The sequence below is a fragment of the Lepidochelys kempii genome, chromosome 3 (genome assembly GCF_965140265.1).
Source record: "Lepidochelys kempii isolate rLepKem1 chromosome 3, rLepKem1.hap2, whole genome shotgun sequence".
Taxonomy (NCBI): Eukaryota; Metazoa; Chordata; order Testudines; family Cheloniidae; genus Lepidochelys; species Lepidochelys kempii.
In genome coordinates this window covers 104,050,590-104,078,384 of record NC_133258.1, presented here as the reverse complement: position 1 = coordinate 104,078,384, position 27,795 = coordinate 104,050,590, and the positions used below count along the sequence as shown (strand labels likewise).

The 27,795-nt window shown below is 42.7% G+C and overlaps 1 protein-coding gene across 8 annotated transcripts in view; it reads left to right on the top strand.

Moving 5' to 3' along the window:
- MAP7 (microtubule associated protein 7) overlaps window positions 1-27,795 on the top strand; it is a 201,168-nt gene that overhangs the window by 127,302 nt on the left and 46,071 nt on the right. Inside the window, exon 1 of one of the 8 annotated variants that reach the window (XM_073337422.1) lies at window positions 20,856-21,070. The exons of the other annotated variants lie outside the window; for them this stretch is intronic. Coding sequence (XP_073193523.1) covers window positions 20,956-21,070 — 115 coding nt within the window. The 5' untranslated portion in view covers window positions 20,856-20,955. Of the gene's footprint in view, window positions 1-20,855; window positions 21,071-27,795 lie in introns of those variants that run through there. 8 annotated transcript variants of the gene reach the window in all.

Here is a 27,795-nt window from a genome sequence, read left to right as displayed (position 1 = left end):
AATGGCCCTGCTCTTGTGGCGAATTGAGGGATGAATCTCCGATAGTATCCTACTATCCCTAGAAATGCTTTGCCTGCTTTTTGCAGACTGGTCGAGGCCAACCTTGTATTGCATCCACTTTGTTCCATTGGGGTTTCACCAAACCTCTCCCTACTACATACCCGAGGTATCTGGCCTCAGCTAGTCCTATCACACATTTGAGAGGGTTGGCAGTGAGGCCGGCCTTCCGCAGGGCATCTAACACCACTTCTACTTTTCCGAGGAGCATTTCCCAGTCAGGGCTATGGATGACTGTTGTCTAGATAGGCGGCGGCATAATTGGCATGGGGTCGCAGCAATTTGTCCATAAATCGTTGGAATGTTGCAGGGGCCTGTATTGGAACAAGCCATCGGGTGTAGAGAAGGTAGTCTTTTCCTTGGCATTCTCGGCCACGGGAATTTGCCAATATCCTTTGGTCAGGTCTAGAGTGGTTAGGTATCAGGCCTTGCCTAACTGATCAACTAGCTCGTCAATGCATGGTATCAGATAGGCATCAAATTGGGATACTTCATTCAACTTCCGGAATTCGTTGCAAAACCTCAGGGTGCCGTCAGGCTTGGGGGCTAGGACGATAGGGCTGGACCACTGGCTGTGGGATTCTTCAATAACCCCAAGTTCCAGCATCATCTTCACTTCTGTCCTAATTTCTTCCCTTTTAGCTTCTGGTATTCGGTATGGTCTTGTCGTCACCCTTACTCTGGGACTGGTGACAATATGATGTTGGACCAGTGTCGTACGGCCCGGCCTTGTACAGAACACGTCCTGGTTCCATTGGATCATATCAGATGACCTCTGTTAGTTGTTCTGGAGTTAACTCAGAAGGTATCTTCACCTGCCCCATGGGTCGTCTGTTTGGGGTGGAGCTCCCCGAATGACCAGGCACATCTCTCGGTCACGCTAGGGCTTCAGTAAGTTGATGTGGTAAATTTGCTCTGGTCTTTGGCTGTTTGGTTGTCTGACCTTATAGTCCACCTCCCCAATGGCTTCCACTATCTCTCATGGTCCATGCCAGCTGGCTAGGAGTTTGCTTTCTGCTGTCGGTACTAGCACCATTACCCGTTGGCCCAGCTGGAATCTCCGTACTTTCGCCCGAAGGTTGTAATATGTCCGCCGGGCCTCTTGTGCTTTTTCCAAATGTTCTCGTACTATAGGGGCTACTCGAGTTATTCGCTCTCTCATCTGTGTCACGTGCTCAATGACATTCTTTCCTGCGTTGGGTTGTTCTTCCCAATTTTCCTTGGCAATATCTAATATTCCACGTGGGTGGCATTCATATAGTAGTTCAAAGGGAGAGAAACCAGTGGACGCCTGGGGGAATTCCCGTATAGCAAACATTAGATACAGTAGAAGGGTATCCCAGTCTTTTCCATCCTGTGCTACCACCTTTCTGATCATACTTTTAAGGGTATGGTTAAACCACTCGACCAGTCCATCTGTTTGTGGATGGTAGACTGAGGTCTGTATGGCCTGGATGCGGAGTAGGGTACATAAGTCTTTGATTAATTTTGACATGAATGGGGTTCCTTGGTCTGTCAGGATCTCCTTTGGGATGCCCACTCTGGCAAAAACCTGGACTAGTTCTTTTGCTATTGCCTTGGATGTAGGGTTTCTTAAAGGAATGGCTTCTGGATACCATGTGGCGTAGTCAAAGATGACTAGTATGTTTTGGTGGCCCCGTGCCGATCTTTCCAATGGGCCCACTATGTCCATTGCTATCCTCTCGAAAGGGGCTTCAATAATAGGCAAAGGTACTAATAGGGCCTGCAAGTGAGGTCGGGAGCTATGCAACTGGCATTCAGGGCAGGAGGCACAATAGTACTGGACCTCTGCACATATTCCTGGCCAATGAAACTGTCTTAGGGCTCTTTCCAGTGTCTTGTCTACTCCTAGATGTCCCACAAATAGATGACTGTGAGCTAACTCTAGTACTGCCCTTGTGTGTTTCCGTGGGACAAAGAGTTGCTTTACTTCTTTCCCTCGTATTTGCACTATCCTGCACAACAGATCACATGTGAGCACATAATATGGCCTTGGGCCTTTCCTTCCACGGATACACCATTTACTTCCACTACCTCCTGGCTTCAGATGCTTTAATTGGCTAAAGGTGCTTTAATTAATCTATAGCAAACTTTCTTCCCTCTACAGGGAATAAGGCTCCCTTCTAACACTCTCCTGCTGCCCTCTGGCCATGCTGTATCACATTCCATACTGTGGTGTTATAAAGAACCTGATTCTGAGATGTACCAATCAAGCTGTGTGTGTAGTGTTCCCTTGGGAATAGTGTGGTTGTTACTATGAGTGTCCTGTGACAAGGGCTGGGCTGTAGTGTTCCCTTGGGAATAGTGTGGTTGTTACTATGAGTGTCCTGTGACAAGGGCTGGGCAGTACAGAGGGATGTTTCAGCGCATTTCAGGGACTGGGATACATCAAGTATTAACCTGCCAGGCAAAGTAAGGGCTGGTAGAGGACAGAGCATCCTTAGGCATATGCAGCATACACACCCCTGGGTCTTAGTGTCCACCCAGCTGCCTCTTCCTATCCCTGTTCTGAAGTTTCCTGCAGGCTCCCACCAAAGCTGGCTGCTGCAGCCTGGTGAGCCCTCCTCTGGAGGGGATCTAGTATTTAAAAGTGAAAGTCCTTCCAGCCTGCCAGACCTATTAGAACAACATTGAAACTGCTAAAGAGACATTCAAGGGGTAATGAAGCCATTTAACAGGCATTTGCCAACCTCCAGATATATACTGTCAGTTTCTGAATTTACTGACAAAAACAATTGTCCATTACTGTAATATTTACTCAGAACACTACAAGACCTTAGTTTAAAATTTGCTTTAAAAATATTTCATTAGTGTGTTGCTAAAGATTATAAAATCACATTTCTAAAAAATCCTTGCATAGATTTTTAGATGCACAATCTGAGTATTCATCTTTAGCCTTAAATGCTTGGATCTTCAGACATACAGTTTTTTAAATAAGTCCTTCAAAAGACCACCTTTGCCTAAAATACACATGCAAGCCCGGGCTGCCATCAGGCATAGGGGCACAGGTTTAATAATACTGCATAGAGCCCCATAAATCCTAAGGACGGCCCTGCCAGAGGAGATTGTAGGGTTGGCTAACAGATTAGTGTCAGGGAATTGACACCCAGTTTAGCACCAGGAAGTCTCTCTCTCACTGAGCCGGGGAATAACAGCTCTGGGCACTCCAACAAAGTGTTACATGATCTCATATTTTTGCTCACTTTATAAATAATCATCTTGGTTCGCTCTATCATATGCTGTGTCTTTTCTGCTTTTTAGTAAATATTTTCATTTTGCGATGTTTCGGCCAGCATTTTTCCACACTCCACATTTATGCAATTAATATAATTGAACTTTTATAAAACAGAACGTTGTTTCTAACCAATTGATAGGAACAGTGCCACTGTCCATTGGATGAGTGTGCGTTTTTCTTTAAAATATGCCTAAATACTGTGTGTGTGTGTGTGTGTGTGTGTGTGTGAACTTGATATAACACTCACATGTGATTATGCAGATTTAAGATCTTTAAGAATATTTTGTGAGTTTGGGTTATTTGGGAAAATAATACATTAGTGGAACATAATCTACTCAGATTTGGCCCCAAATTTCTGACAGTTGGTTTTAAACAAAAATAATTCTCCTCTTGTTAGTGTCTACAATCCAAATGTTGCTATATTGAGCATATGGAAATGAAATGGATTATAAACAAAAGTGACAAAGTGGGTGAGAGTAATGTCTTTTATTAGACCAACTTTTTTTGGTGAGACAGACAAGCTTTCGAGCTTATGCCGAACTCTTTTTCAAGTCTCTCACCAACACAAGTTGGTCCAGTAAAAGGTATTACCTCTAATACCTTGAGACCAGAACGGCTATAACACTGCATATAAACAAAAATGAAATTGAACATCAGTGTCCAAACTGAAAGTGAAGTGGATTTTTAAGTCTTTCTATTATAATCATCTCAGGTGGTGCTATAGCACAGGTAAAGAAAGTTCTTTAAAATGATTTTAACTTGTCAGTATTCCTTTAATATTTCTTTTCATCCAAGGGCAAACAGAATCCTACATCTCTCCATATTTTGACTGCACTAATCCTGGGTCGGTACTAATCCCATTTTATCACAACTATTTTCCTTTCAACCAGGGGCCACTAAAGTGGACTCTCTTCTGGTCCCATCAGCAAAAGCTAGCATAATTATTATTTTATTTGAATTAATTTTGTGGTGAAATGATAAACAAGAGAAACATTTCTAAGTATTTATTTGAGCATGAGTTCTCTGTGTATATAATGTCTTCTGCAGTTTCCACAGTATGCATCCGATGAAGTGAGCTGTAGCTCACGAAAGCTCATGCTCAAATAAATTGGTTAGTCTCTAAGGTGCCACAAGTACTCTTTTTCTTTTTGCGAATACAGACTAACACGGCTATTACTCTGAAACATTTCTAAGTATGCTTTCTAGAGTACATGTCTAAGTTTCAAATCAGTTGGTGCCATTAAAACCTGGACACTGTATTGCTTACAGCTCATAAATGTATTGCAGTATGTATTGCATTTCTTATTCTTAATGTGGGGAATACCAGAAACACCACTGGCAAGGTAAATATTGTGTTGCCATAACAATAATATCTTAATTATACCCTCTGTAGTACAGATACAGGGGTAAGATTTTTTTGAGCTGGTTGAGCAGTGGTGATTACTGTTTTGGTACAATAAAAAGGGAGGATTAAGAACTGAGCAGATGTGGTATTCTTTCAGTAAGACTGTACAAAATTAAACCCATCCCCAACCTTCATCTCCCTTGTACTACTTATGATCCAGATCCTTCACTGTAGCCATGAAGTACCTGGTGCTCCTGAGGAGGTGGAGCACAAAGCCATCTTTGCATTCCCCTAATCATGGGGCTGCCTTAGCACTAGGCCAGTCTCTGGCATAAACAAAAGCATCCTGAATGCTACCCTTATTCATGCCAGCTACCAACAGCCCCCAAGCTCTGGCCATCCCTCCTGTGCCAGAACCTGGACTGAGGGTTTGGTATAGGATCTAGATTAGCCTGCTCCACCAAAGGATCCTGCTACATAGGTGCCAGAAGATTGTGAGCGAGCATCTTTTTTGTTTTGTATTTGTACAGTGCCTAGCAAAATAGGGCTCTGTCCATGACTGTGACTCCTAGGCACAACCACAATGCAAATGATAAATGATGATGACAATCTGCCAATTGTAGAGCAGCACTGTGATGGGAGGTGGGTGCAAAATGCTGCAGTATACTGCAGGGTCTGGACCATTATTTCTTCTGTGTATACTAAGGTGTAAACTGCAAAGAGGAATGAAAAGTGGGTTAAGCTTGGAAATATATGCCTCCACTAGCAAGCCTCTGTTAATAGCTTTTACTTTTTAAAAATTAGCATTCCATTTGGGAATTCCTCCTGACATGTCCTACTTCACTGAAACTTCTAAAAATGTGCCGTTCTCCAACATCACTAAAATCAGAAGCCTCGTTGAAACCAGGGATCAGTGACATTGGAGAACCATTCATTCTGGGTGATGGTCAGAGGAGCAGGAAGTGCCAGGAGGATTTCTGAGAAAAAAATTTTGTTTTAAAACGAGTTTAAATATTTCTGGGATGTGTGTCCCCCACAGCCTGGTTAGTGGGGAGCTTTCAGCATATGCATCTGGCATTAAATCAGCTGTAACTACAACTTTGAAATTTACCTTTCAATCAGTCAGCCAGCCATTTTGATGGCTCATGAAATTTACCAATTTTTAGCCACAGTTAAAGAAACAGTGATGCATTTTATTGCTAATGTCACAGAAAGGTGATCAGCATCTAGGAGACAAAGAATGCAGATTTGTGACAGCTGAGTTAAGGTGAAATTCTGTGAAGAGGAGAAGGCTTTTGGTGGTGTCAATTCTGTAAAGTCAGAATCGATAGAAAACTAGAAAAATACTGAATGCTAGAGAATCTCCACTCAAATAATCTGCTCATCTAAGATGGCCACCACAGCAGGAAATATTGGAAAAGACCGCAGTAGTTTGGCCTGCCTCTGCATCGGTGGCAAACCAAGAGCCAGACATGTCAGATGGGAGGCAGCAGGCCCCCCTCTGTTTGTGCCAGAACAATCAGAAAAGAAGCTGGGACGAAGTGGGTGGTGGGGACCTGAGAAGCTCAGAGGACAGTGGAGACTGGTTTTTGTTTCCTATTGCTTCCTTCCCGCAGTTTATGGACAACAAGAAGCTATGAGCCCTCATATGCCCACTCCTCTTCTACACCCACCCTGCCCCCAATGCCCCTGCTGAGTATATGCACACTCTGTTGTCTGTGTGCATCTTTCCAAACAGCAGGTGAGCAAAACATTAACAGAAACCAACAGTTTAAAATAAAAAACTGTGCAGGTGACTCAGGAGTTAGTTAACTTCACCAAAATGAAATTAGGTCACACTGGTAGAACAGGAGGACTTGTGGCACCTTAGAAACTAACACATTTATTTGAGCATAAGCTTTTGTGGGCTACAGCTCACTTCATCGGATGCATAGAATGGAACATATAGTAAGAAGATATATAGATATATATACAGAGAAGCTGGAAGTAGCCATACCAACTGTAAGAGGATAACTAATTAAGATGAGCTATTATGAGCAGGAGAAAAAAACTTTTGTAGTGATAATCAAGATGGCCCATTTAGACAGTTGACAAGAAGGTGTGAGGATACGTAACGTGGGTAAATAGATTCAATATGTGTAATGACCCAGCCACTCCCAGTCTCTATTCAAACCCAAGTTAATGGTATCTAGTTTGCATATTAATTCAAGCTCAGCAGTTTCTTGTTGGAGTCTGTGTTTGAAGCTTTTCTGTTGCAAAATTGCCACCCTTAAGTCTTTTACTGAGTGGCCAGAGAGGTTGAAGTGTTTTCATAGATTCATAGATTCATAGATATTTAGGCCAGAAGGGACCATTATGATCATCTAGTCTGACCTCCTGCACAATGCAGGCCACAGAATTTCACCCACCACTCCTAAAAAAGACCTCACACCTATATCTGTGCTATTGAAGTCCTCAAATTGTAGTTTGAAGACCTCAAGGAACAGAGAATCCTCCAGCAAGTGACCCGTGCCCCATGCTACAGAGGAAGGCGAAAAACCTCCAGGGCCTTCCAATCTGCCCTGGAGGAAAATTCCTTCCCGACCCCAAATATGGCGATCAGCTAAACCCTGAGCATATGGGCAAGATTCATCAGCCAGATACTACAGAAAATTCTTTCCCGGGTAACTTGGATCTTACCCCATCTAAAAACCCATCACAGGCCATTGGGCCTATTTACCATGAATATTTAATTACCAAAACCATGTTATCCCATCATACCATCTCCTCCATAAACTTATCGAGTTTAATCTTAAAGCAAGATAGATCTTTTGCCCCCACTACTTCCCTCGGAAGGCTATTCCAAAACTTCACTCCTCTGATGGTTAGAAACCTTCGTCTAATTTCTAATCTAAATTTCCTAGTGGCCAGTTTATATCCATTTGTTCTTGTGTCCACATTGGTACTGAGTTTAAATAATTCCTCTCCCTCTCTGGTATTTATCCCTCTGATATATTTATAGAGAGCAATCATATCTCCCCTCAACCTTCTTTTAGTTAGGCTAAACAAGCCAAGCTCCCTAAGTCTCCTTTCATAAGACAAGTTTTCCATTCCTCGGATCATCCTAGTAGCCCTTCTCTGTACCTGTTCCAGTTTGAATTCATCCTTCTTAAACATGGGAGACCAGAACTGCACACAGTATTCCAGGTGAGGTCTCACCAGTGCCTTATATAACGGTACTAAAACCTCCTTATCCCTACTGGAAATACCTCTCCTGATGCATCCCAAGACGACATTAGCTTTTTTCACAGCCATATCACATTGGCAGCTCATAGTCATCCTATGATCAACCAATACTCCAAGGTCCTTTTCCTCCTCCGTTACTTCTAGTTGATGTGTCCCTAGCTTATAACTAAAATTCTTGTTATTAATCCCTAAATGCATGACCTTACACTTCTCACTATTAAATTTCATCCTATTCCTATTACTCCAGTTTACAAGGTCATCCAGATCCTCCTGTAGGGTATCCCTGTCCTTCTCTAAATTAGCAATACCTCCCAGCTTTGTATCATCTGCAAACTTTATTAGCACACTCCCACTTTTTGTGCCCAGGTCAGTAATAAAAAGATTAAATAAGATTGGTCCCAAAACTGATCCTTGAGGAACTCCACTGGTAACCTCCCTCCAACTTGACAGTTCACCTTTCAGTAGGACCCGTTGTAGTCTCCCCTTTAACCAATTCCCTATCCACCTTTCAATTTTCCTATTGATGCCCATCTTATCCAATTTAACTAATAATTCCCCATGTGGCACAGTATCAAATGCCTTACTAAAATCTAAGTAAATTAGATCCACTGCGTTTCCTTTATCTAAAAAATCTGTTACTCTCTCAAAGAAGGAGATCAGGTTGGTTTGGCACGATCTACCTTTTGTAAAACCATGTTGTATTTTGTCCCATTTACCATTGACTTCAATGTCCTTAACTACCTTCTCCTTCAAAATTTTTTCCAAGACCTTGCATACTACAGATGTCAAACTAACAGGCCTATAATTACTTGGATCACTTTTTTTCCCTTTCTTAAAAATAGGAACTATGTTAGCAATTCTCCAATCATACGGTACAACCCCTGAGTTTACAGATTCATTAAAAATTCTTGCTAATGGGCTTGCAATTTCTTGTGCCAATTCTTTTAATATTCTTGGATGAAGATTATCTGGGCCCCCCGATTTAGTCCCATTAAGCTGTTTGAGTTTCGCTTCTACCTCAGATATGGTGATGTCTACCTCCATATCCTCATTCCCATTTATCATGCTACCATTATCCCTAAGATCCTCTTTAGTCTTATTAAAGACTGAGGCAAAGTATTTGTTTAGATATTGGGCCATGCCTAGATTATCCTTGACCTCCACTCCATCCTCAGTTTTTAGCGGTCCCACTTCTTCTTTCTTTGTTTTCTTCCTATTTATATGACTATAGAACCTTTTACTATTGGTTTTAATTCCCTTTGCAAGGTCCAACTCTACTTGACTTTTAGCCTGTCTCACTTTATCCCTACATATTCTGACCTCAATAAGGTAGCTTTCCTTACTGATCCCTCCCTTCTTCCACTCCCTATATGCTTTCTGCTTTTTCTTAATTACCTCTCTAAGATGCTTGCTCATCCAGCTTGGTCTACAACTCCTGCCTATGAATTTTTTCCCCTTTCTTGGGATGCAGGCTTCCGATAGCTTCTGCAGCTTTAATTTAAAATAATCCCAGGCCTCCTCTACCTTTAAACCCATAAATTCTTCAGTCCAATCCACTTCCCTAACTAATTTCCTTAATTTTTGAAAGTCAGCCCTTTTGAAATCAAAAACCCTAGTTGCAGATTTATTTTTGTTAATCCTTCCATTCAGTTTGAACTGAATTAGCTCATGATCACTTGAGCCAAGATTATCCCCTACAACCATTTCTTCTATGAGGTCCTCATTACTCACCAAGACCAAATCTAAAATGGCATCCCCTCTAGTCGGTTCAGCAACTACTTGCTGAAGGAATCCATCAGCTATCGCATCTAGGAAAATCTGAGCCCTATTATTATTACTAGCACTCATCCTCCAGTCTATATCTGGGAAGTTAAAGTCTCCCATGATCACACAGTTTCCATTAGTATTTACTTTATTAAAAACATTAAAAAGGGCTCTATCCATATCCAAATTAGATCCCGGCGGTCTATAGCACACCCCAAGCACTATCCCAGGGGAGGCTCTAATAGTTTTCTTCCCCAATTTAATTGTTACCCAGACAGACTCAGTCATATCCATTTCATCTCCTACCGGTTTTTGAATGTTATGATTCCTGATGTCGGATTTTTGTCCATTTATTCTTTTGCATAGAGACTGTCCGGTTTGGCCAATGTACATGGCAGAGCGGCATTGCTGGCACATGATGGCATGTATCACATTGGTAGATGTGCAGGTGAACAAGCCCCCGATGGGATGGATAATGTGATTAGGTCCTATGATGGTGTCACTGGAATAAATATGTGGACAGAGTTGGCATCGGGCTTTGTTGCAAGGATAGGTTCCTGGGTTAGTGTTTTTGTTGTGTGGTTGCTGGAGAGTATTTGCTTCAGGTTGGGGGGCTGTCTGTAAGCGAGGACTGGTCTGTCTTCCAAGATCTGTGAGAGTGAGGGATCATTTTTCAGGACAGGTTGTAAATCTTTGATGATGCACTAAAGGGGTTTTAATTGGGGGCTGAAGGTGACAGCTAGTGGCATTCTGTTATTTTCTTTGTTGGGCCTGTCCTGTAGTAGGTGATTTCTGGGTACTCTTCTAGCTCTGTCAATCTGTTCTTTCAGTTCAGCAAGTGGGTATTGTAGTTTTAAGAAAGCTTGATAGAGATCTTGTAGGTGTTTGTCTCTGTCTGAGGGTTGGAGCAAATGCGGTTGTATCTTAGAGCTTGGCTGTAGATGATGGATCGTGTGGTGTGTCCTGGATGGAAGCTGGAGGCATGTAGACACGTATAGCAGTCAGTAGGTTTCCGGAATAGGGTGATGGTTATGTGACCATCGCTAATTAGCACAGTAGTGTCCAGGAAATGGACAGCTTGTGTGGATTGGTCTAGGTTGATGGTGGGATGGAAACTGTTGAAATCATGGTGGAATTCCTCAAGGGCTTCTTTTCCATGGGTCCAGACATTGAAGAGGTCATCAATGTAGCGCAAGTAGAGTAGGGGCATTAGGGGACGAGAGCTGAGGAAGCGTTGTTCTAAGTCAGCCATAAAAATGTTGGCAAACTGTGGGGCCATGCGGGTACCCATAGCCGTGCCGCTGACTTGAAGGTATATATTCTCCCCAAATGTGAAATAGTTGTGGGTGAGGACAAAGTCACAAAGTTCAGCCACCAGGTTTGCCGTGACATTATCGGGGATACTGTTCCTGATATCTTGTAGTCCATCCTTGTGTGGAATATTGGTGTAGTGGGCTTCTACATCCATAGTGGCCAGGATGGTGTTTTCAGGAAGATCACCGATGGATTGTAGTTTCCTCAGGAAGTCAGTGGTGTCTTGAAGACAGCTGGGAGTGCTGGTAGCGTAGGGCTTAAGGAGAGAGTCCACATAGCCAGACAATCCTGCTGTCAGGGTGCCAATGCCGGAGATGATGGGGCGTCCAGGATTTCCAGGTTTATGGATCTTGGGTAGCAAATAGAACCCCAACCAGGGGTATTCTAGGCATGTGTCTGCACAGATCTGTTCCTGTGCTTTTTCAGGGAGTTTCTTGAGCAGATGGTGTAGTTTCTTTTGGTAATCCTCAGTGAGATTAGAGGATAATGGCCTGTAGAATGTGGAATTAGAGAGCTGCCTAGCAGCCTCTTGTTCATATTCCAACTTATTCATGACGACGACAGCACCTCCTTTGTCCACCTTTTTGATTATGATGTCAGAGTTGTTTCTTAGGCTGTGGATGGCATTGTGTTCAGCACGGCTGAGGTTATAGGGCAAGTGATGCTGCTTTTCCACAATTTCAGCCCGTGCACATTGACGGAAGCAGTCTACGTAGAAGTCCTGTCTGTTTCGACCTTCAGGAGGGGTCCACCCAGAATCCTTCTTTTTGTAGTGTTGGTAGGAAGGATTCTGTGGGTTAGTATGTTGTTCAGAGGTGTGTGGAAATATTCTTTGAGTCAGAGACATTGAAAGTCGGATTCTAGGTCACCACAGAACTGTATCATGTTTGTGGGCATGGAGGGACAAAAGGAGATAGGACAGACTCTTCTGCTTGGCTAAGAGGATAGCTGGAAATATTAACAGTATTGTTGGGTGGGTTAAGAGAACTACTGTTGTGGCTCCTTGTGGCATGTAGTAGTTTAGATAGTTTAATGTCCTTTTTCCTTTGTAGAGAAGCAAAGTTTGTGTTGTAAATGGCTTGTCTAGTTTTTGTAAAATCTATCCATGAGGAAGTTTGTGTGGAAGGTTGTTTGTTTGAGTATCCAGTTTTGAGAGCTCATTCTTAATCTTTCCCTGTTTGCTATATAGGATGTTGATCAGGTGGTTTCACAGTCAGCGTAGCCTGTGTGATATGTAGATTTACCTTTAGTCCTTTGGGTATGATATCCATCTCTTTGCATTTGGAAGGGAAGATGATGTCTGTCTGTATCTGTACGAGTTTTTTCATGAAGTTGATGGATTACCACTCCATACAGCTAAATTCAGTGCCTTGCATAATGACAGGTTTCAGAGTAGCAGCCCTATTAGTCTGTATCCGTAAAAAGAACAGGAATACTTTTGGCACCTTAGAGACTAACAAATTTGTTAGAGCATAAGCTTTCGTGGGCTACGGCCTACTTCATCGAATGCATAGAATGGAACATATAGTAAGAAGAGAGAGATATATACAGAGAAGGTGGAAGTTACCATACAAACTGTAAGAGGCTAACTAATTAAGATGAGCTATTATGAGCAGGAGAAAAAAACTTTTTTGTAGTGATAATCAAGATGGCCCATTTAGCCAGTTGACAAGAAGGTGTGACGATACTTAACTTAATATGTGTAATGACCCAGCCACTCCCAGTCTCTATTCAAACCCAAGTTAATGGTATCTAGTTTGCATATTAATTCAAGCTCACTTTGTTTCTTTGTAGAACTGACTCATTTCAAACTGACAGTATCCCTTTAAGACCAACATGTTGACTTACACAGTTTTTCTTCATTCCATTATGCTATAACTACAGAACAAAACACCACAAATGTGTGAGTTTCTGGGATTTGTCATTTTCCATCACAGCCTTAATGCTGTGTCCACATACTTTTTATATTTGATGGGTCATTTTAGGGGGGCTTTGAGGGGTGACACTACTTCCACCAAATTTAAATACACTAAAATTCAGCTAGTTAAACTACAAAACATCCTTATGAATCCTAAAAAAGGGCAGGTGAAAACATTAGAGACATTGTTCTCCTGTGAATATGATAACTTGTATTTGCCAAGTTAGTGTTTGTCAATATTGGAGGAGAGAAGGGTTAGGAGGAAGAATAATGGTCCAATTGTGTTCCTGGGTATAGTCTAGTATAGTTATACTGGTTTGCACCCAGGCAATATCTTTTAATAACTTGCTCAACCTTTGAGTCATGCTTTTATGCTCTTACCTTGCAGCCTTGTATCATATGACTTGGTCATTGTACCTTATCCCTTAGTTTGGCACAGTCTTTAATGCAGGTTTGTTTGTTTTTTCCCTCTGGATTCAACATAAAATATTCCACGGCTATTTTTTCAACATATAAGCATTGTTTGATGGAATCAGGATCATGAAACTTTCTTTGAAGGGGACCAATACATTTGTGACATAATCCCATACATTGCCAATCAAAGTCTAAATATAATTGATGAGTAAATGGCTCTAATTCTTACACTAGAGTGCAAACTGTGCACTTCTACACAGGGAGCTATGGAAAGAAGTTTGTGAGAAGTCCTTGTGTGAAATGAGAAAAAAGGAAAATCAAATTTTAATTGAGTTTTGAAATGTTAATACTTTTTCATCCCTTGAAATATGAATATGTATCTCTGTATGTGTTTCTAGATCAGTATTTCTTTGCATGGCGGAGAAGGGGAAGGAGTATATATTTAATTTTAGCTGAGATGCAGAAAATTTAGCCTCAGATTCTTGTAAAAAATTTCCTTTACACATCCAGGAAGGAGTGAAAGCAGTTGAGACAATGTTATTCTGGTTCTAATGAGAGTTAATTTAGGAACAATCACTGCTAAAGGATTGATGGGTTTATTTAGAAGTAGGGATAGATTGAGCCTGTTATGGAAAAAAGTATGGGTATATGCAAACATGGGGATAATTGTTTTCGAAGAGTAATTTAATGTAAATTACAAAACCTAGCACTTACGCCCACAATTGACAAGATAAATCAGCTCTCAAGCCAAACATACAATCAGCAAACTTCCTATTAAAATGAAGAAGCTATTTGTTTTGTGAGGATTTGGGGGTTTTGTGGTTAATGGAAAGAGGTGGCTTTTTAATTGTTGGTTTAAAAGGTTGTTTTTGTCCACTTCAGTTGTAATATTCCGTCTATTATTCTGAACTCTCATTTTTTTGTGCCTTCAAGCCCTACTCTCATAACCTATCATCCAGGGGTGGCCAAACTTACTGGCCCTTTGAGCCGCATATGACAATCTTCAGAAGTTCAAGAGCTGGGATGCGCCTGGCAGGGCTCTTGGCTTCAGCCCGGTGGAGAGGGGGGTCTTGGAGCTTCAATCCTGTGGGAGGCACTTGCCGGGGCTTCGGATTTTAGTCCCGTGGACCGTGCCTGCCCGGGCTCAGGGCTTTAGCCCTGTGTGGAGGGTGTCTCGGGGCTTCAGCACCACTGGAGGCACCTGCCTGGGCTTGGGGCTTCATCCCCGCTCCTGCTGAAGCCCTGAGCCCCGGCATGTAATGCAGCGAGGCCAGCACGTAACAACATAAGAATGGCCATACTGGGTCAGACCAAAGGTCCATCCAGCCCAGTATCCTGTCTGCCAACAGTGGCCAATGCCAGGTGCCCCAGAGGGAGTGAACCTAACAGGTAATGATCAAGTGATCTCTCTCCTGCCATCCATCTCCACCCTCTGACAAACAGAGGCTGGGGAGACCATTCCTTACCCATCCTGGCTAATAACCATTAATGGACTTAACCTCTGTGAATTTATCTAGTTATCTTTTAAACCCTCTTATAGTCCTAGCCTTCACAACCTCCTCAGGCAAGGAGTTCCACAGGTTGATCATGTGCTAACTTTGTGAAGAAGAACTTCCTTTTATTTGTTTTAAACCTGCTGCCCATTAATTTCATTTGGTAGCCCCTAGTTCTTCTATTATGGGAACAAGTAAATAACTTTTCCTTATTCACTTTCTCCACACCACTCATGATTTTATATACCTCTATCGTATTCCCCCTTAGTCTCCTCTTTTCCAAGCTGAAAAGTCCTAGTGTCTTTAATCTCTCCTCATATGGGACCAGTTCCAAACCCCTAATCATTTTAGTTGCCCTTCTCTGAACCTTTTCTAATGCCAGTATATCTTTTTTGAGATGAGGAGACCACATCTGTATGCAGTATTCAAGATGTGGGTGTACCATGGATTTATATAACGGCAATAAGATATTCTCCGTCTTATTCTCGATCCCTTTTTTGATGATTCCTAACATCCTGTTCGTTTTTTTGACTGCCGCTGCACACTGTGTGGACGTCTTCAGAGAACTATCCATGATGACTCCAAGATCTCTTTCCTGATTAGTTGTAGCTAAATTAGCCCCCATCATATTGTATGTATATATTATTTTTTCCAATGTACATTACTTTACATTTATCCACATTAAATTTCATTTGCCATTTGTTGCCCAATCACTTAGTTTTGGAGATCTTTTTGAAGTTCTTCACAGTCTGCTTTGGTCTTAACTATCTTGAGCAGTTTAGTATCGTCTGCAAACTTTGCCACCTCACTGTTTGCCCCTTTCTCCAGATCATTTATGAATAAGTTGAACATGGTGCCACCAGGCCCCCTCCCTGCACAGCAGCTGCTGGAGCTGGCAAGCTGGGAACGGCGACTGTGAGGAGAGGCAGCAGCAAACAGCTGGGAGCTGCAGGGGGAGCCGCTGCTTTTGCTGCTGCCTCTCCCCATGGAGCTAAAGCAGCAGCCCCTCCCTGCAGCTCCAGCTGTTTGCCATTACCTCTCCATGCACAGGTAACACCTGGGAGCTGCAGGAAGGGGCCGCTGAGGGGAACAGGGGCATGTGCCTGGTGGGGACATGACTCAAGCTGTTGGGGTGGGCGAACCTTTCAGTTGTGCCCCCTTCACTCTCAGCAGCCACCAGTTGTCTCTGGCAGAAGCCCCTAGGCCCCTCTCCTCCCACCCCACTGTAGGGCAGAAGTTCCAAATTCCCCTCCCCAGTCTGCTAGGTGGAGAACGCAGGGGGAGGGTGTGGGGGGCTCCACGAGCCTCGCTTTCACTGTAAAAGAGCCACATGTGGCTTATGAGCTGTGGTTGGGCCACCCCTGCTATAATAAGTTGCTGCTAATGTATGTTTCTTTCATTTGGCAGCTTTTCAGCCCTGGGAATCCTTTTAAAAATTATCATGACCTTTATGAGTTTTGTTGCATCTTCTAAGGATTTACATATTCTTTTGCTTAAATGCTCTATCCCTAGGGGCAGAGGCAAGTGATAGTGTTGCTAGCAAGACGAATGGGAATTCTCAGTGTCCACCCAGCAGTGGTTGGAAAGTGTATATGGTAGTGGAGGCTTTACCCCAAGACTTCAGCAGAAATTTTTTTTCAGCCTCTGGCTCCCAGAAAACAAATCTTAAAAGTTCAAATACATCATTTCCCTTGCTCTCCCTACAGGTCACAGCTGGCCAGAGCCTGCACCTGTTTTCTTACTACAACCTCCATAAACAAAGTATCCTCAGACAGTCTACTTATCTGCCTAAAATTGCACAGGGGAAGGACTACTCCTGCTTCACTCTAAAAGGACAAATATCCATCATTTTCTGCCTCTCTGAAGTATTTTTTCTCCTCTTCACAAAAACTACATTTCTTTAGTTTAATATGTACTTTAGTGGGAACATCTAGGTAAACCTGTCCAAGGACAAACTTCTTCCTTCTCCCATGATCCTCAATTTTTCTGTGAATGTGATCCTGAAGGGATAAACATACAAGACACACAGGATAACCCAGACTACTGCCACTATGACCATTATGATCTTCTAGTCTGATTTCCTGCATAACACACTCAAGAAGCTCACCCAGTAATTCCTGTGTCTAACCCATAACTTCTGTTTAGCTGTAATATCACTGAGTGGGTCTTCTAAGCACTACTGCAATAGAAATGAGACCTACAAATAGGGGAGACAGTGGAAGTCTGAAGTGAAGGGTAGCAGCTTCACTAGAAGTAATGGGTTAGAAGAAGTGATTTACAGACTGAGGACATAAATGGAACATTGCATTCCCGTTATTACAGGACAGCATTAAAAACAACAAATTTAGGCCAGGAGAAGACAAAAGTAGCATTGAAATAGCAAAAATGACTCTTAAAATTGCACGGTGGTGGTCCCTGCTAACGTGTCTCAATGATTTCCAGTTAAGACGTGTTTAGTTTAAAGTAAAAAGATTTTTCTGTCAGTCCTACAAACTCAAAATGACTTCCAAGGGTCAAGGCAAGTTACTTCTTTCTTGTGTGTCCTCCCTAGTAACAACAGTTATGCAGGCCCAATTGTGCCCTTAGTGACACCTGTGCAACCCCACAATTTCCAAATTATGCCCATAATGACACCTATGTATCCCCATTGCCTTCAGTGGGTTTGCAGCAGTGTACACAATTTAATAATTATTCTGTTGTTGAGTCTAGTTTGCTGTCTCTTAACTGTCAAGTATTGGGGTAGCCTTGTTAGTCTGTATCCACAAAAACAATAAGGAGTCTGGTGGCACCTTAAAGACTAACCGATTTATTTGGGCATAAGCTTCTGTGGGTAAAAAAACCCCACTTCTTCAGATGCAGCTGTGACTCAACAGTTAAGAGATGTTTCAGAGTAACAGCTGTGTTAGTCTGTATTCTCAAAAAGAAAAGGAGTACTTGTGGCACCTTAGAGACTAACCAATTTATCTGAGCATAAGCTTTCGTGAGCTACAGCTCACTTCATCGGATGCATACTGTGGAAAATACAGAAAATGTTTTTATACACACAGACCATGAAAAAATGGGTGTTGATCACTACAAAAGGTTTTCCTTCCCCCCCAACCCCACTCTCCTGCTGGTAATAGCTTATCTAAAGTGACCACTCTCCTTACAATGTGTATGATAATTAAGGTGGGCCATTTCCAGCACAAATCCAGGGTTTAACAAGAACGTCTGAGGAACAGTGGGGGAGGGAAGGAATAAACAAGGGGAAATAGGTTACTTTTTACAATGAATCAACCATTCCCAGTCTCTATTCAAGTCTCTAAGTTAATTGTATCCAATCTGCAAATTAATTCCAATTCAGCAATCTCTCTTTGGAGTCTGTTTCTGAAGTTTTTCTGTTGTAATATCGCAACTTTCATGTCTGTAATCGCGTGACCAGGGAGATTGAAGTGTTCTCCGACTGGTTTCTGAAGGTTATAATTCTTGACATCTGATTTGTGTCCATTTATTCTTTTACGTAGAGACTGTCCAGTTTGACCAATATACAAGGCAAAGGGGCATTGCTGGCACATGATGGCATATATCACATTGGCAGAAACCTGGTGGCTGAACTTTGTGACTTTGTCCTTACCCATAACTATTTTACATTTGGGGACAATGTATACCTTCAAATCAGCGGCACTGCTATGGGTACCCGCATGGCCCCACAGTATGCCAACGTTTTTATGGCTGACTTAGAACAACGCTTCCTTAGCTCTCATCCCCTAACACCCTTACTCTACTTGCGCTATATTGATGACATCTTCATCATCTGGACCCATGGAAAAGAAGCTCTTGAGGAATTTCACCATGATTTCAACAATTTCCATCCCACCATCAACCTCAGCCTGGTCCAATCCACACAAGAGATCCACTTCCTGGACACTACAGTGCTAATAAACGATGGTCACATAAACACCACCCTATACCGGAAACCTACTGACCGCTATTCCTACCTACATGCCTCCAGCTTTCACCCTGACCACACCACACGATCCATTGTCCACAGCCAAGCTCTAAGATACAACCGCATTTGCTCCAACCCCTCAGACAGAAACAAACACCTACAAGATCTCTATCAAGCATTCTTACAACTACAATACCCACCTGCGGAAGTGAAGAAACAGATTGATAGAGCCAGAAGAGTTCCCAGAAGTCACCTACTACAGGACAGGCCTAACAAAGAAAATAACAGAATGCCACTAGCCGTCACCTTCAGCCCCCAACTAAAACGCCTCCAACGCATTACCAAGGATCTACAACCTATCCTGAAGGACGACCCAACACTCTCACAAGTCTTGGGAGACAGGCCAGTCCTTGCTTACAGACAGCCCCCCAGCCTGAAGCAAATACTCACCAGCAACCACACACCACACAACAGAACCACTAACCCAGGAACCTATCCTTGCAACAAAGTCCGTTGCCAACTGTGCCCACATATCTATTCAGGGGACACCATCATAGGGCCTAATAACATCAGCCACACTATCAGAGGCTCGTTCACCTGCACATCTGCCAATGTGATATATGCCATCATGTGCCAGCAATGCCCCTTTGCCTTGTATATTGGTCAAACTGGACAGTCTCTACGTAAAAGAATAAATGGACACAAATCAGATGTTAAGAATTATAACATTCATAAACCAGTCAGAGAACACTTCGATCTCCCTGGTCATGCGATTACAGACATGAAAGTTGCGATATTACAACAGAAAAACTTTAGAAACAGACTCCAAAGAGAGATTGCTGAATTGGAATTAATTTGCAAATTGGATACAATTAACTTAGGCTTGAATAGAGACTGGGAATGGTTAATTCATTATAAAAAGTAACCTATTTCCCCTTGTTTATTTCTTCCTTTTCCCCCCCGCCCCCACTGTTCCTCAGACGTTCTTGTTAAACCCTGGATTTGTGCTGGAAATGGCCCACCTAGATTATCATACACATTATAAGGAGAGTGATCACTTTAGATAAGCTATTGCCAGCAGGAGAGTAGGGTGGGGGGGAGAGAAAACCTTTTGTAGTGATAAACACCCATTTTTTGTGGTCTGTGTGTGTAAAAACATCTTCTATATTTTCCACAGTATGCATCCGATGAAGTGAGCTGTAGCTCACGAAAGCTTATGCTCAAATAAATTGGCTAGTCTCTAAGGTGCCACAAGTCCTCCTTTTCAGTTAAGAGATGCAACTCTTAACTGTGTTGGCTTTTCACTGTTAACAAATAAAAACAGAAATACTTAGATTTGTCAATAAAATAAGCCAGTATGACTCTGAATCCACAAAAGATCCAACTTAGTGAGTAATATGATAGTGTTTTTCACGGGTGTTGGAACAATTTGTGCAGTGGGGGTGCTGAGAGCCATTGAACCAAACTGTAAACCCTGTATATGATGGAAACCACTTCAAGCCAGGGAGTGCAGCAGCACCCTACTTCCAGCACTTATGCTGTTTTTGCATGATCAATTTTCAGAGTAAAATCACGCTAAGCTAGAAGTAGGTGGCAGAGTATGGCTTAGAAGAGAGGGCAGTAGGCGTTGACAGAGGTGTGGACTACAAGTACTGAAATGTAGTCCAAAGCAGAATTGTACAGTGCTTTGAAGATCAGGAACGGAAATTAAACATGATAGAGAAAAGGAAAGGGAGCCATGAAAGAGCTTGGAATAGGTGATCACAAGAGTCATCTGTAAAAGGTCAGAGAATCCAGGATAACCATCTTAATTGTTCTGTAATACTTCTTGTGGACATGGCTTCAGGGTCTAATGAGCCATTCAGGACTCTGTCCACTTATCTATCCAGACAAGTTTCAGTATAGCAGCCGTGTTAGTCTGTTTTCGCAAAAAGAAAAGGAGGACTTGTGGCACCTTAGAGACTAACAAATTTATTTGAGCATAAGCTTTCGTGAGCTACAGCTCACTTCATCGCATGTGTCATAAATATAAAGGGACTGGGAGCTGTTAATTATCTCATAGCATTCCCCACCTCCAACCGAAAGCCTAAGGTGTACCATATTAATTCTCTAAAGCCCTTTTATTCCAGAGAATTAAAGGTTTGACAGTTTACAGCCCAGGGAGGAGACGACGCTGAGTGGCCTGAAGGTGTTTACTACGAAGGGAAATGTGCTGGTGGTGTGGAAGAGGTGAACCTCTCCATGACCCTTGGGCGTATGCAGCGACAGCAGATCCAGGAGCTGTGCACTAGCTACGCGCCAACGTTCTCAGCCACCCCAGGACTGACTGAACGGGCATACCACTCCATTGACACAGGTAATGCTCACCCAATTAGGGTCCAACCTTACCGGGTGTCTCCTCAAGCTAAAACTGCTATAGAATGGGAGATCCAGGATATGTTACAGATGGGTGTAATCCGCCCCTCTGAAAGTGCTTGGGCATCTCCAGTGGTTCTAGTTCCCAAACCAGATGGGGAAATACGTTTTTGCGTGGACTACCGTAAGCTAAATGCTGTAACTCGCCCAGACAACTATCCCATGCCACGCACAGATGAACTATTAGAGAAACTGGGACGGGCCCAGTTCATCTCTACCTTGGACTTAACCAAGGGGTACTGGCAGGTACCGCTAGATGAATCTGCCAAGGAAAGGTCAGCCTTCATCACACATCTCGGGCTGTATGAATTTAATGTACTCCCTTTCGGGCTGCGAAATGCACCCGCCACTTTCCAAAGACTTGTAGATGGTCTCCTAGCGGGATTAGGAGAATATGCAGTCGCCTACCTTGACGACGTGGCCATATTTTCGGATTCCTGGGCAGACCACCTGGAACATCTACAAAAAGTCCTTGAGCGCATAAGGGAGGCAGGACTAACTGTTAAGGCTAAGAAGTGTCAAATAGGCCTAAACAGAGTGACTTACCTTGGACACCAGGTGGGTCAAGGAACTATCAGCCCCCTACAGGCCAAAGTGGATGCTATCCAAAAGTGTCCTGTCCCAAAGTCAAAGAAACAGGTTCAATCCTTCTTAGGCTTGGCTGGTTATTACAGACGATTTGTACCGCACTACAGCCAAATCGCTGCCCCACTGACAGACCTAACCAAAAAGAAACAGCCAAATGCTGTTCAGTGGACCGGAAAGTGTCAGAAGGCCTTTAACAAGCTTAAAGCGACACTCATGTCTGACCCTGTACTAAGGGCCCCAGACTTTGACAAACCGTTCCTAGTAACCACAGATGCATCCGAGCGTGGTGTGGGAGCAGTTTTAATGCAGAAAGGACCTGATCAAGAATTCCACCCTGTAGTGTCTCTCAGCAAAAAACTGTCTGAGAGGGAAAGCAACTGGTCAGTCACTGAAAAAGAATGTTACGCCATTGTCTATGCTCTGGAAAAGCTACGCCCATATGTTTGGGGACTGCGTTTCCACCTGCAAACCGACCATGCTGCACTGAAGTGGCTTCACACCGTCAAGGAAACTAACAAAAAACTTCTTCGGTGGAGTTTAGCTCTCCAAGATTTTGATTTCGACATCCAACACATCTCAGGAGCTTCTAACAAAGTGGCTGATGCACTCTCCCGTGAAAGTTTCCCAGAATCAACTGGTTAAAATCGTCCTTGAGATGTGGAAAATATTGTTAGTCTTTATGTACTTGGTAGTATATTTAGAGATGCCTGTGTCTTATTAACTCTGTTTTCCTAGAGCTCCAGGAAGAAATCCCAGCCAGTGTTTCACCCTAGCTGAGATTTGGGGGGCGTGTCATAAATATAAAGGGAAGGGTAAACCCCTTTGAAATCCCTCCTGGTCAGGGGAAAGCTCCTCTCACCTGTAAAGGGTTAAGAAGCTAAAGGTAACCTCGCTGGCACCTGACCAAAATGACCAATGAGGAGACAAGATATTTTCAAAAGCTGGGAGGAGGGAGAGAAACAAAGGGTCTGTCTGTCTGTAGTCGTCTTGGCCAGGGACAGAACAGGAATGGAGTCTTAGAACTTTTAGTAAGTAATCTAGCTAGGTATGTGTTAGATTATGATTTCTTTAAATGTCTGAGAAAAGAATTGTGCTGAATAGAATAACTATTTCTGTCTGTGTATCTTTTTTGTAACTTAAGGTTTTGCCTAGAGGGGTTCTCTATGTTTTTGAATCTAATTACCCTGTAAGATATCTACCATCCTGATTTTACAGGGGGAATTTCTTTATTTCTATTTACTTCTATTTTTTATTAAAAGTCTTCTTGTAAAACACTGAATGCTTTTTCATTGTTCTCAGATCCAAGGGTTTGGGTCTGTGGTCACCTATGCAAATTGGTGAGGCTTTTTATCCAACATTTCCCAGGAAAGGGGGAGTGCAAGTGTTGGGAGGATTGTTCATTGTTCTTAAGATCCAAGGGTCTGGGTCTGTAGTCACCTAGGCAAATTGGTGAGGCTTTTTACCAAACCTTGTCCAGGAAGTGGGGTGCAAGGTTTTGGGAAGTATTTTGGGGGAAAGGATGCGTCCAAACAGCTCTTCCCCAGTAACCAGTATTAGTTTGGTGGTGGTAGCGGCCAGTCCAAGGATAACGGGTGTAATATTTTGTACCTTGGGGAAGTTTTGACCTAAGCTGGTAAAGATAAGCTTAGGAGGTTTTTCATGCAGGTCCCCACATCTGTACCCTAAAGTTCAGAGTGGGGGAGGAACCTTGACAGCATGCATTCAGTGGAAAATACAGACTAACGGCTGCTACTCTGAAACCTGTCATTATGCAAGGCACTGAATTTAGCAGTATGGAGTGGAAATCTATCAACTTCATGAAAAAACTCGTACAGATAAAGACAGACATCATCTTCCTCTCCAAATGCAAACAGATGGACATCATACCAAAAGGACTGAAAGTAAAAAATCCATTACAATCTACATACCACACAGACTATGCTGACAGCATTCTTAAAACTACAATACCCACTTGCTGAAGTGAAAGAACAGATTGACAGAGCCAGAAGAGTACCCAGAAGTCACCTACTACAGGACAGGCCCAACAAAGAAAATAACAGAACGCCACTAGCCATCACCTTCAGCCCCCAACTAAAACCTCTCCAACGCATCATCAAGGATCTACAGCCGATCCTGAAGGATGACCCATCACTCTCGCAGATCTTGGGAGATAGGCCACGCCTTGCTTACAGACAGCCCTCCAACCTGAAGCAAATACTCACCAGCAACCACACACCACACAACAGAACCACTAACCCAGGAACCTATCCTTGCAACAAAGCCCATTGCCAACTGTGTCCACATATCTATTCAGGGGACACCATCATAGGGCCTAATCACATCAGCCACGCTGTCAGAGGCTCGTTCACCTGCACATCTGCCAATGTGATATATGCCATCATGTGCCAGCAATGCCCCTCTGCCATGTACATTGGTCAAACTGGACAGTCTCTACATAAAAGAATAAATGGACACAAATCAGACTTCAAGAATTATAACATTCAAAAACCAGTCGGAGAACACTTCAGTCTCTCTGGTCACTCGATTAGAGACCCAAAAGTGACAATTCTTCAACAAAAAGACTTCAAAAACAGACTCCAACAAGAGACTGCTGAATTGGAATTAATTTGCAAACTGGATACAATTAATTTAGGCTTGAATAGAGACTGGAAGTGGATGAGTCATTACACAAAGTAAAACTATTTCCCCATGTTTATTCCCCCCCCCCCCCCCCCCCCACACACACACTGTTCCTCAGACGTTCTTGTCAACTGCTGGAAATGGCCCACCTTGATTATCACTACAAAAGGTTTTCTCCCCACTCCCCCTTCCCCCCACCCCGCTCTCCTGCTGGTATTAGCTCATCTTAAGTGATCACTAAATTGGTTAGTCTCTAAGGTGCCACAAGTGCTCATTTTCTTTTTGTGAATACAGACTAACACGGCTGCTACTCTGAAACCTCTCCTTACAGTGTGTATGGTAACACCCATTGTTCCATGTTCTCTGTGTATATAAATCTCCCCACTGTATTTTCCACTGAATGCATCCTATGAAGTGAGCTGTATCTCACAAAAGCTTATGCTCAAATAAATTTGTTAGTCTCTGAGGTGCCACAAGTCCTCCTTTTCTATCCAGACAAGACATTCTTCATCATGGCCTGTTAATAAGCTTGTCAGTACAAACAGATGAAACTCTCTCTTAGGTGGTCCTTTGCTGATCTCAGTGAATATCAGTGCTGAAGTCAACCAGCAAAGACTGCTGTTCATCTTGGGGGAAGAAAGGGGGGCTGGAGTATTTGCTGTATTTTTTGTCTCTCTATTTCAGAATCAGATTTTTTTTCTTGTTTTGGAGGGATTTTTTTTTCCAGAAAAGTTTAGACAAATGCCTTCACACAGTGTCCCACGAGTGTCTTGTTTTAGCCTACTGGAAGGACTGTTTTCTTTCCCAGATGCTGTCCCACTATCAAGATTATTTGAAATAGGTCAGTTTGTAAGAATTAAAGATTTTATCTCCAACCTATTGACGTGCACTTAGATATTACAGAGATTGGCCCTATATATATATATATACACCACAGATAGTTAAACTCAGAGACAAAATGTGGCTTCATGTCTTAGACTCTTGTTAGAATCTGTTCATGAGACCCTCCAACCTATGAAGAAACTACATATAGGTGGCTAAACCCACATATCTCAAAAATGTGCCAGATTAAATGTACTCATTACAATAGCAACTGTTTCCTCTGTGTTAAGAGGCAATGTATTCCTAGGTCTATTTTTGCATACATTCTGTTATGTCCCAAGACTTCAATAAAGATAATTAAGCTTGTTGGTCTGTGGGTTATCCACTCTTGCTACTCTGTTACTCAACTGCTTCTTTCAAGCCAGAGATCCAAGCTCGTGCAGAAAAAGAATACATTTTTATGTCCAGCGCATTTATGTTCTGCTGAGTCTTGTATGCTATTTTGCCTCTACAGGTGTTTGATTTTTTTTTAACCTGTTGATATCTACATTAACCACATAGCTGTAGAGTTTATTGTCGATGAAATTTTCCCAGCTAAATGTCTTTGCGCAATTTCTATTCTTGCCTTGCTATGTTTTTGTCCTCATCCTTGCAGTAGAATGATCTGATTGCTTGTGACAGGTTGAGCAAATATCATTCCTATTCAAAACAGTCCCTGCTATTTTGCATATACAGTGAGATTATATACACCTCTACCCCAATATAATGCAGTCCTCAGGAGACAAAAAATCTTATCGTGTTATAGGTGAAATCGTGTTATATCGAACTCGCTTTGGCCTCGAGCATTTCCATTATTAATAGTCACTTCCTGCCCCGACTGACCCCTCAGAACCCCCGACCTATCCACCCCCCCTTCCTTGTCCCCTGACTTTCCCCTCCAGATACCCCTGCCCCTAACTACCCCTCCCAAGACCCCACTCCCTATCTAAGCCCCCCTGCTCCTTGTCCCCTGACCGCCCCCTCCAGAGACGCCTCCATCCCTATCCACACCCCTGCCCCCTGACAGGCCCCCCAGGACTCCCACGCCCTATCCAACACCCCGAGACCCCTCGGCTCTGGCCCAGCACCCTTAACATGCCGCTCAGAGCAACGTATCGGAGACAGACACGTTGATACACTGATCTGCCGGACCACGCAGCCCCACCCCCCAGAGCGCTGCTTTACTGCATTCTATCCAAATTCGTGTTCTATCAGGTCGCGTTCGATTGGGGTAGAGGTGTATTTAAAAGATGGTGCCACCCATTTTTTTCTGCAGTGTTTGAAAAGCTGATATGGAAAGAAGCTGTTTTCATCAGGTAGAGACTCCAGGACTGAAATGTACTTAAACAATATATTCATTAGCTGTAGATCTTGAGTGGGAGGGAGAATACATGTGTGCATACACACAAAGTTTAGAATGCAAGCATGATTTGTTGTTGGCAGTTCTCCGGAAAACTCAACAGGGAGATGATGGTGAGGAGCAAAAGTAATAGAATTATCATAACAATCAAAAGTCACAGCTGTTGTTTTGAACTTGTAAATAGTTTTTATTTTTCCTTTTGGTATACATTTGTAACTAACAAAAATAATAAGGTATGCGCTGTGTTACCATCCTGGGACAAACTTTTGCACAGACAGTTTTAGTTACATTTAAAAATTGCCTTTTCTAATCTAGAAGGAGAGCCTCCTGACCCCCTGGGAAATTAAAGCTCTTTCTGACAGCTCAATGGGTTGGTCCTCTATGTTGCCTCAGTGTAATAAATGAGCCCCTACTCTTTATCAGCCTGCCACACAATTTTCAATAACATTTGTTGCAGTATTACCTTCATGTATACACACATACACATACATGCTCATCAATATGCAGAAAGTTCTGAAATTGTCAAATGTCATGGATCTTTAAAAAAATAAACAAATGGAAATCCTGGGATCTGTAACTTCCATGACAGCTGTAGGAAAAGTTTATTCTTATCAGATTGTAACAGTTTAAAGCAGACCCCATTTTGGACCTACATTCTGGACGGGACATATATAAACAGTCAATTGTGCAGAGTTAAGTTCAACTCCATGACACATTTGGGTCAGTTAACACTTCTGAAACAAGGTGTTGGGGACTTTTCAAAACCAGTGATATGTAGCTAGTTAAGGCATGCTCACCTTAGTTCCTGATTCTCCCGTGGCTAATTTGTTACCTCATAGAATAACAGATAGCTGCTGACTTAGATCTGGTCAATAAGGGCCAGTCCAGCTCCCACTGAAGTCAGTTGGAATTAGATGAGGTCCTAAGACTGCGATGCCTACCACTTTTATTATACTGGAGTACTGTATTGACCCTCCTGTTATACTGCAGGTAGATAAACAGTGGGCAGGTGATCGGGGTTAATATTCTTTTAGAATTGAATGAATGCAGAAAAGTATCATGTATGATTATCCAGTTGAATCTCACACCTTCATTATATATTGCCAGTGGGAATCATGAGTAGAGTTGTTGGAAATACTAACTATGAAATCTGAAACCACACTAAATTAGCCTGGTTTCAGAATTTATTGAAACACAGAACTCAGTCCACGTTTGTC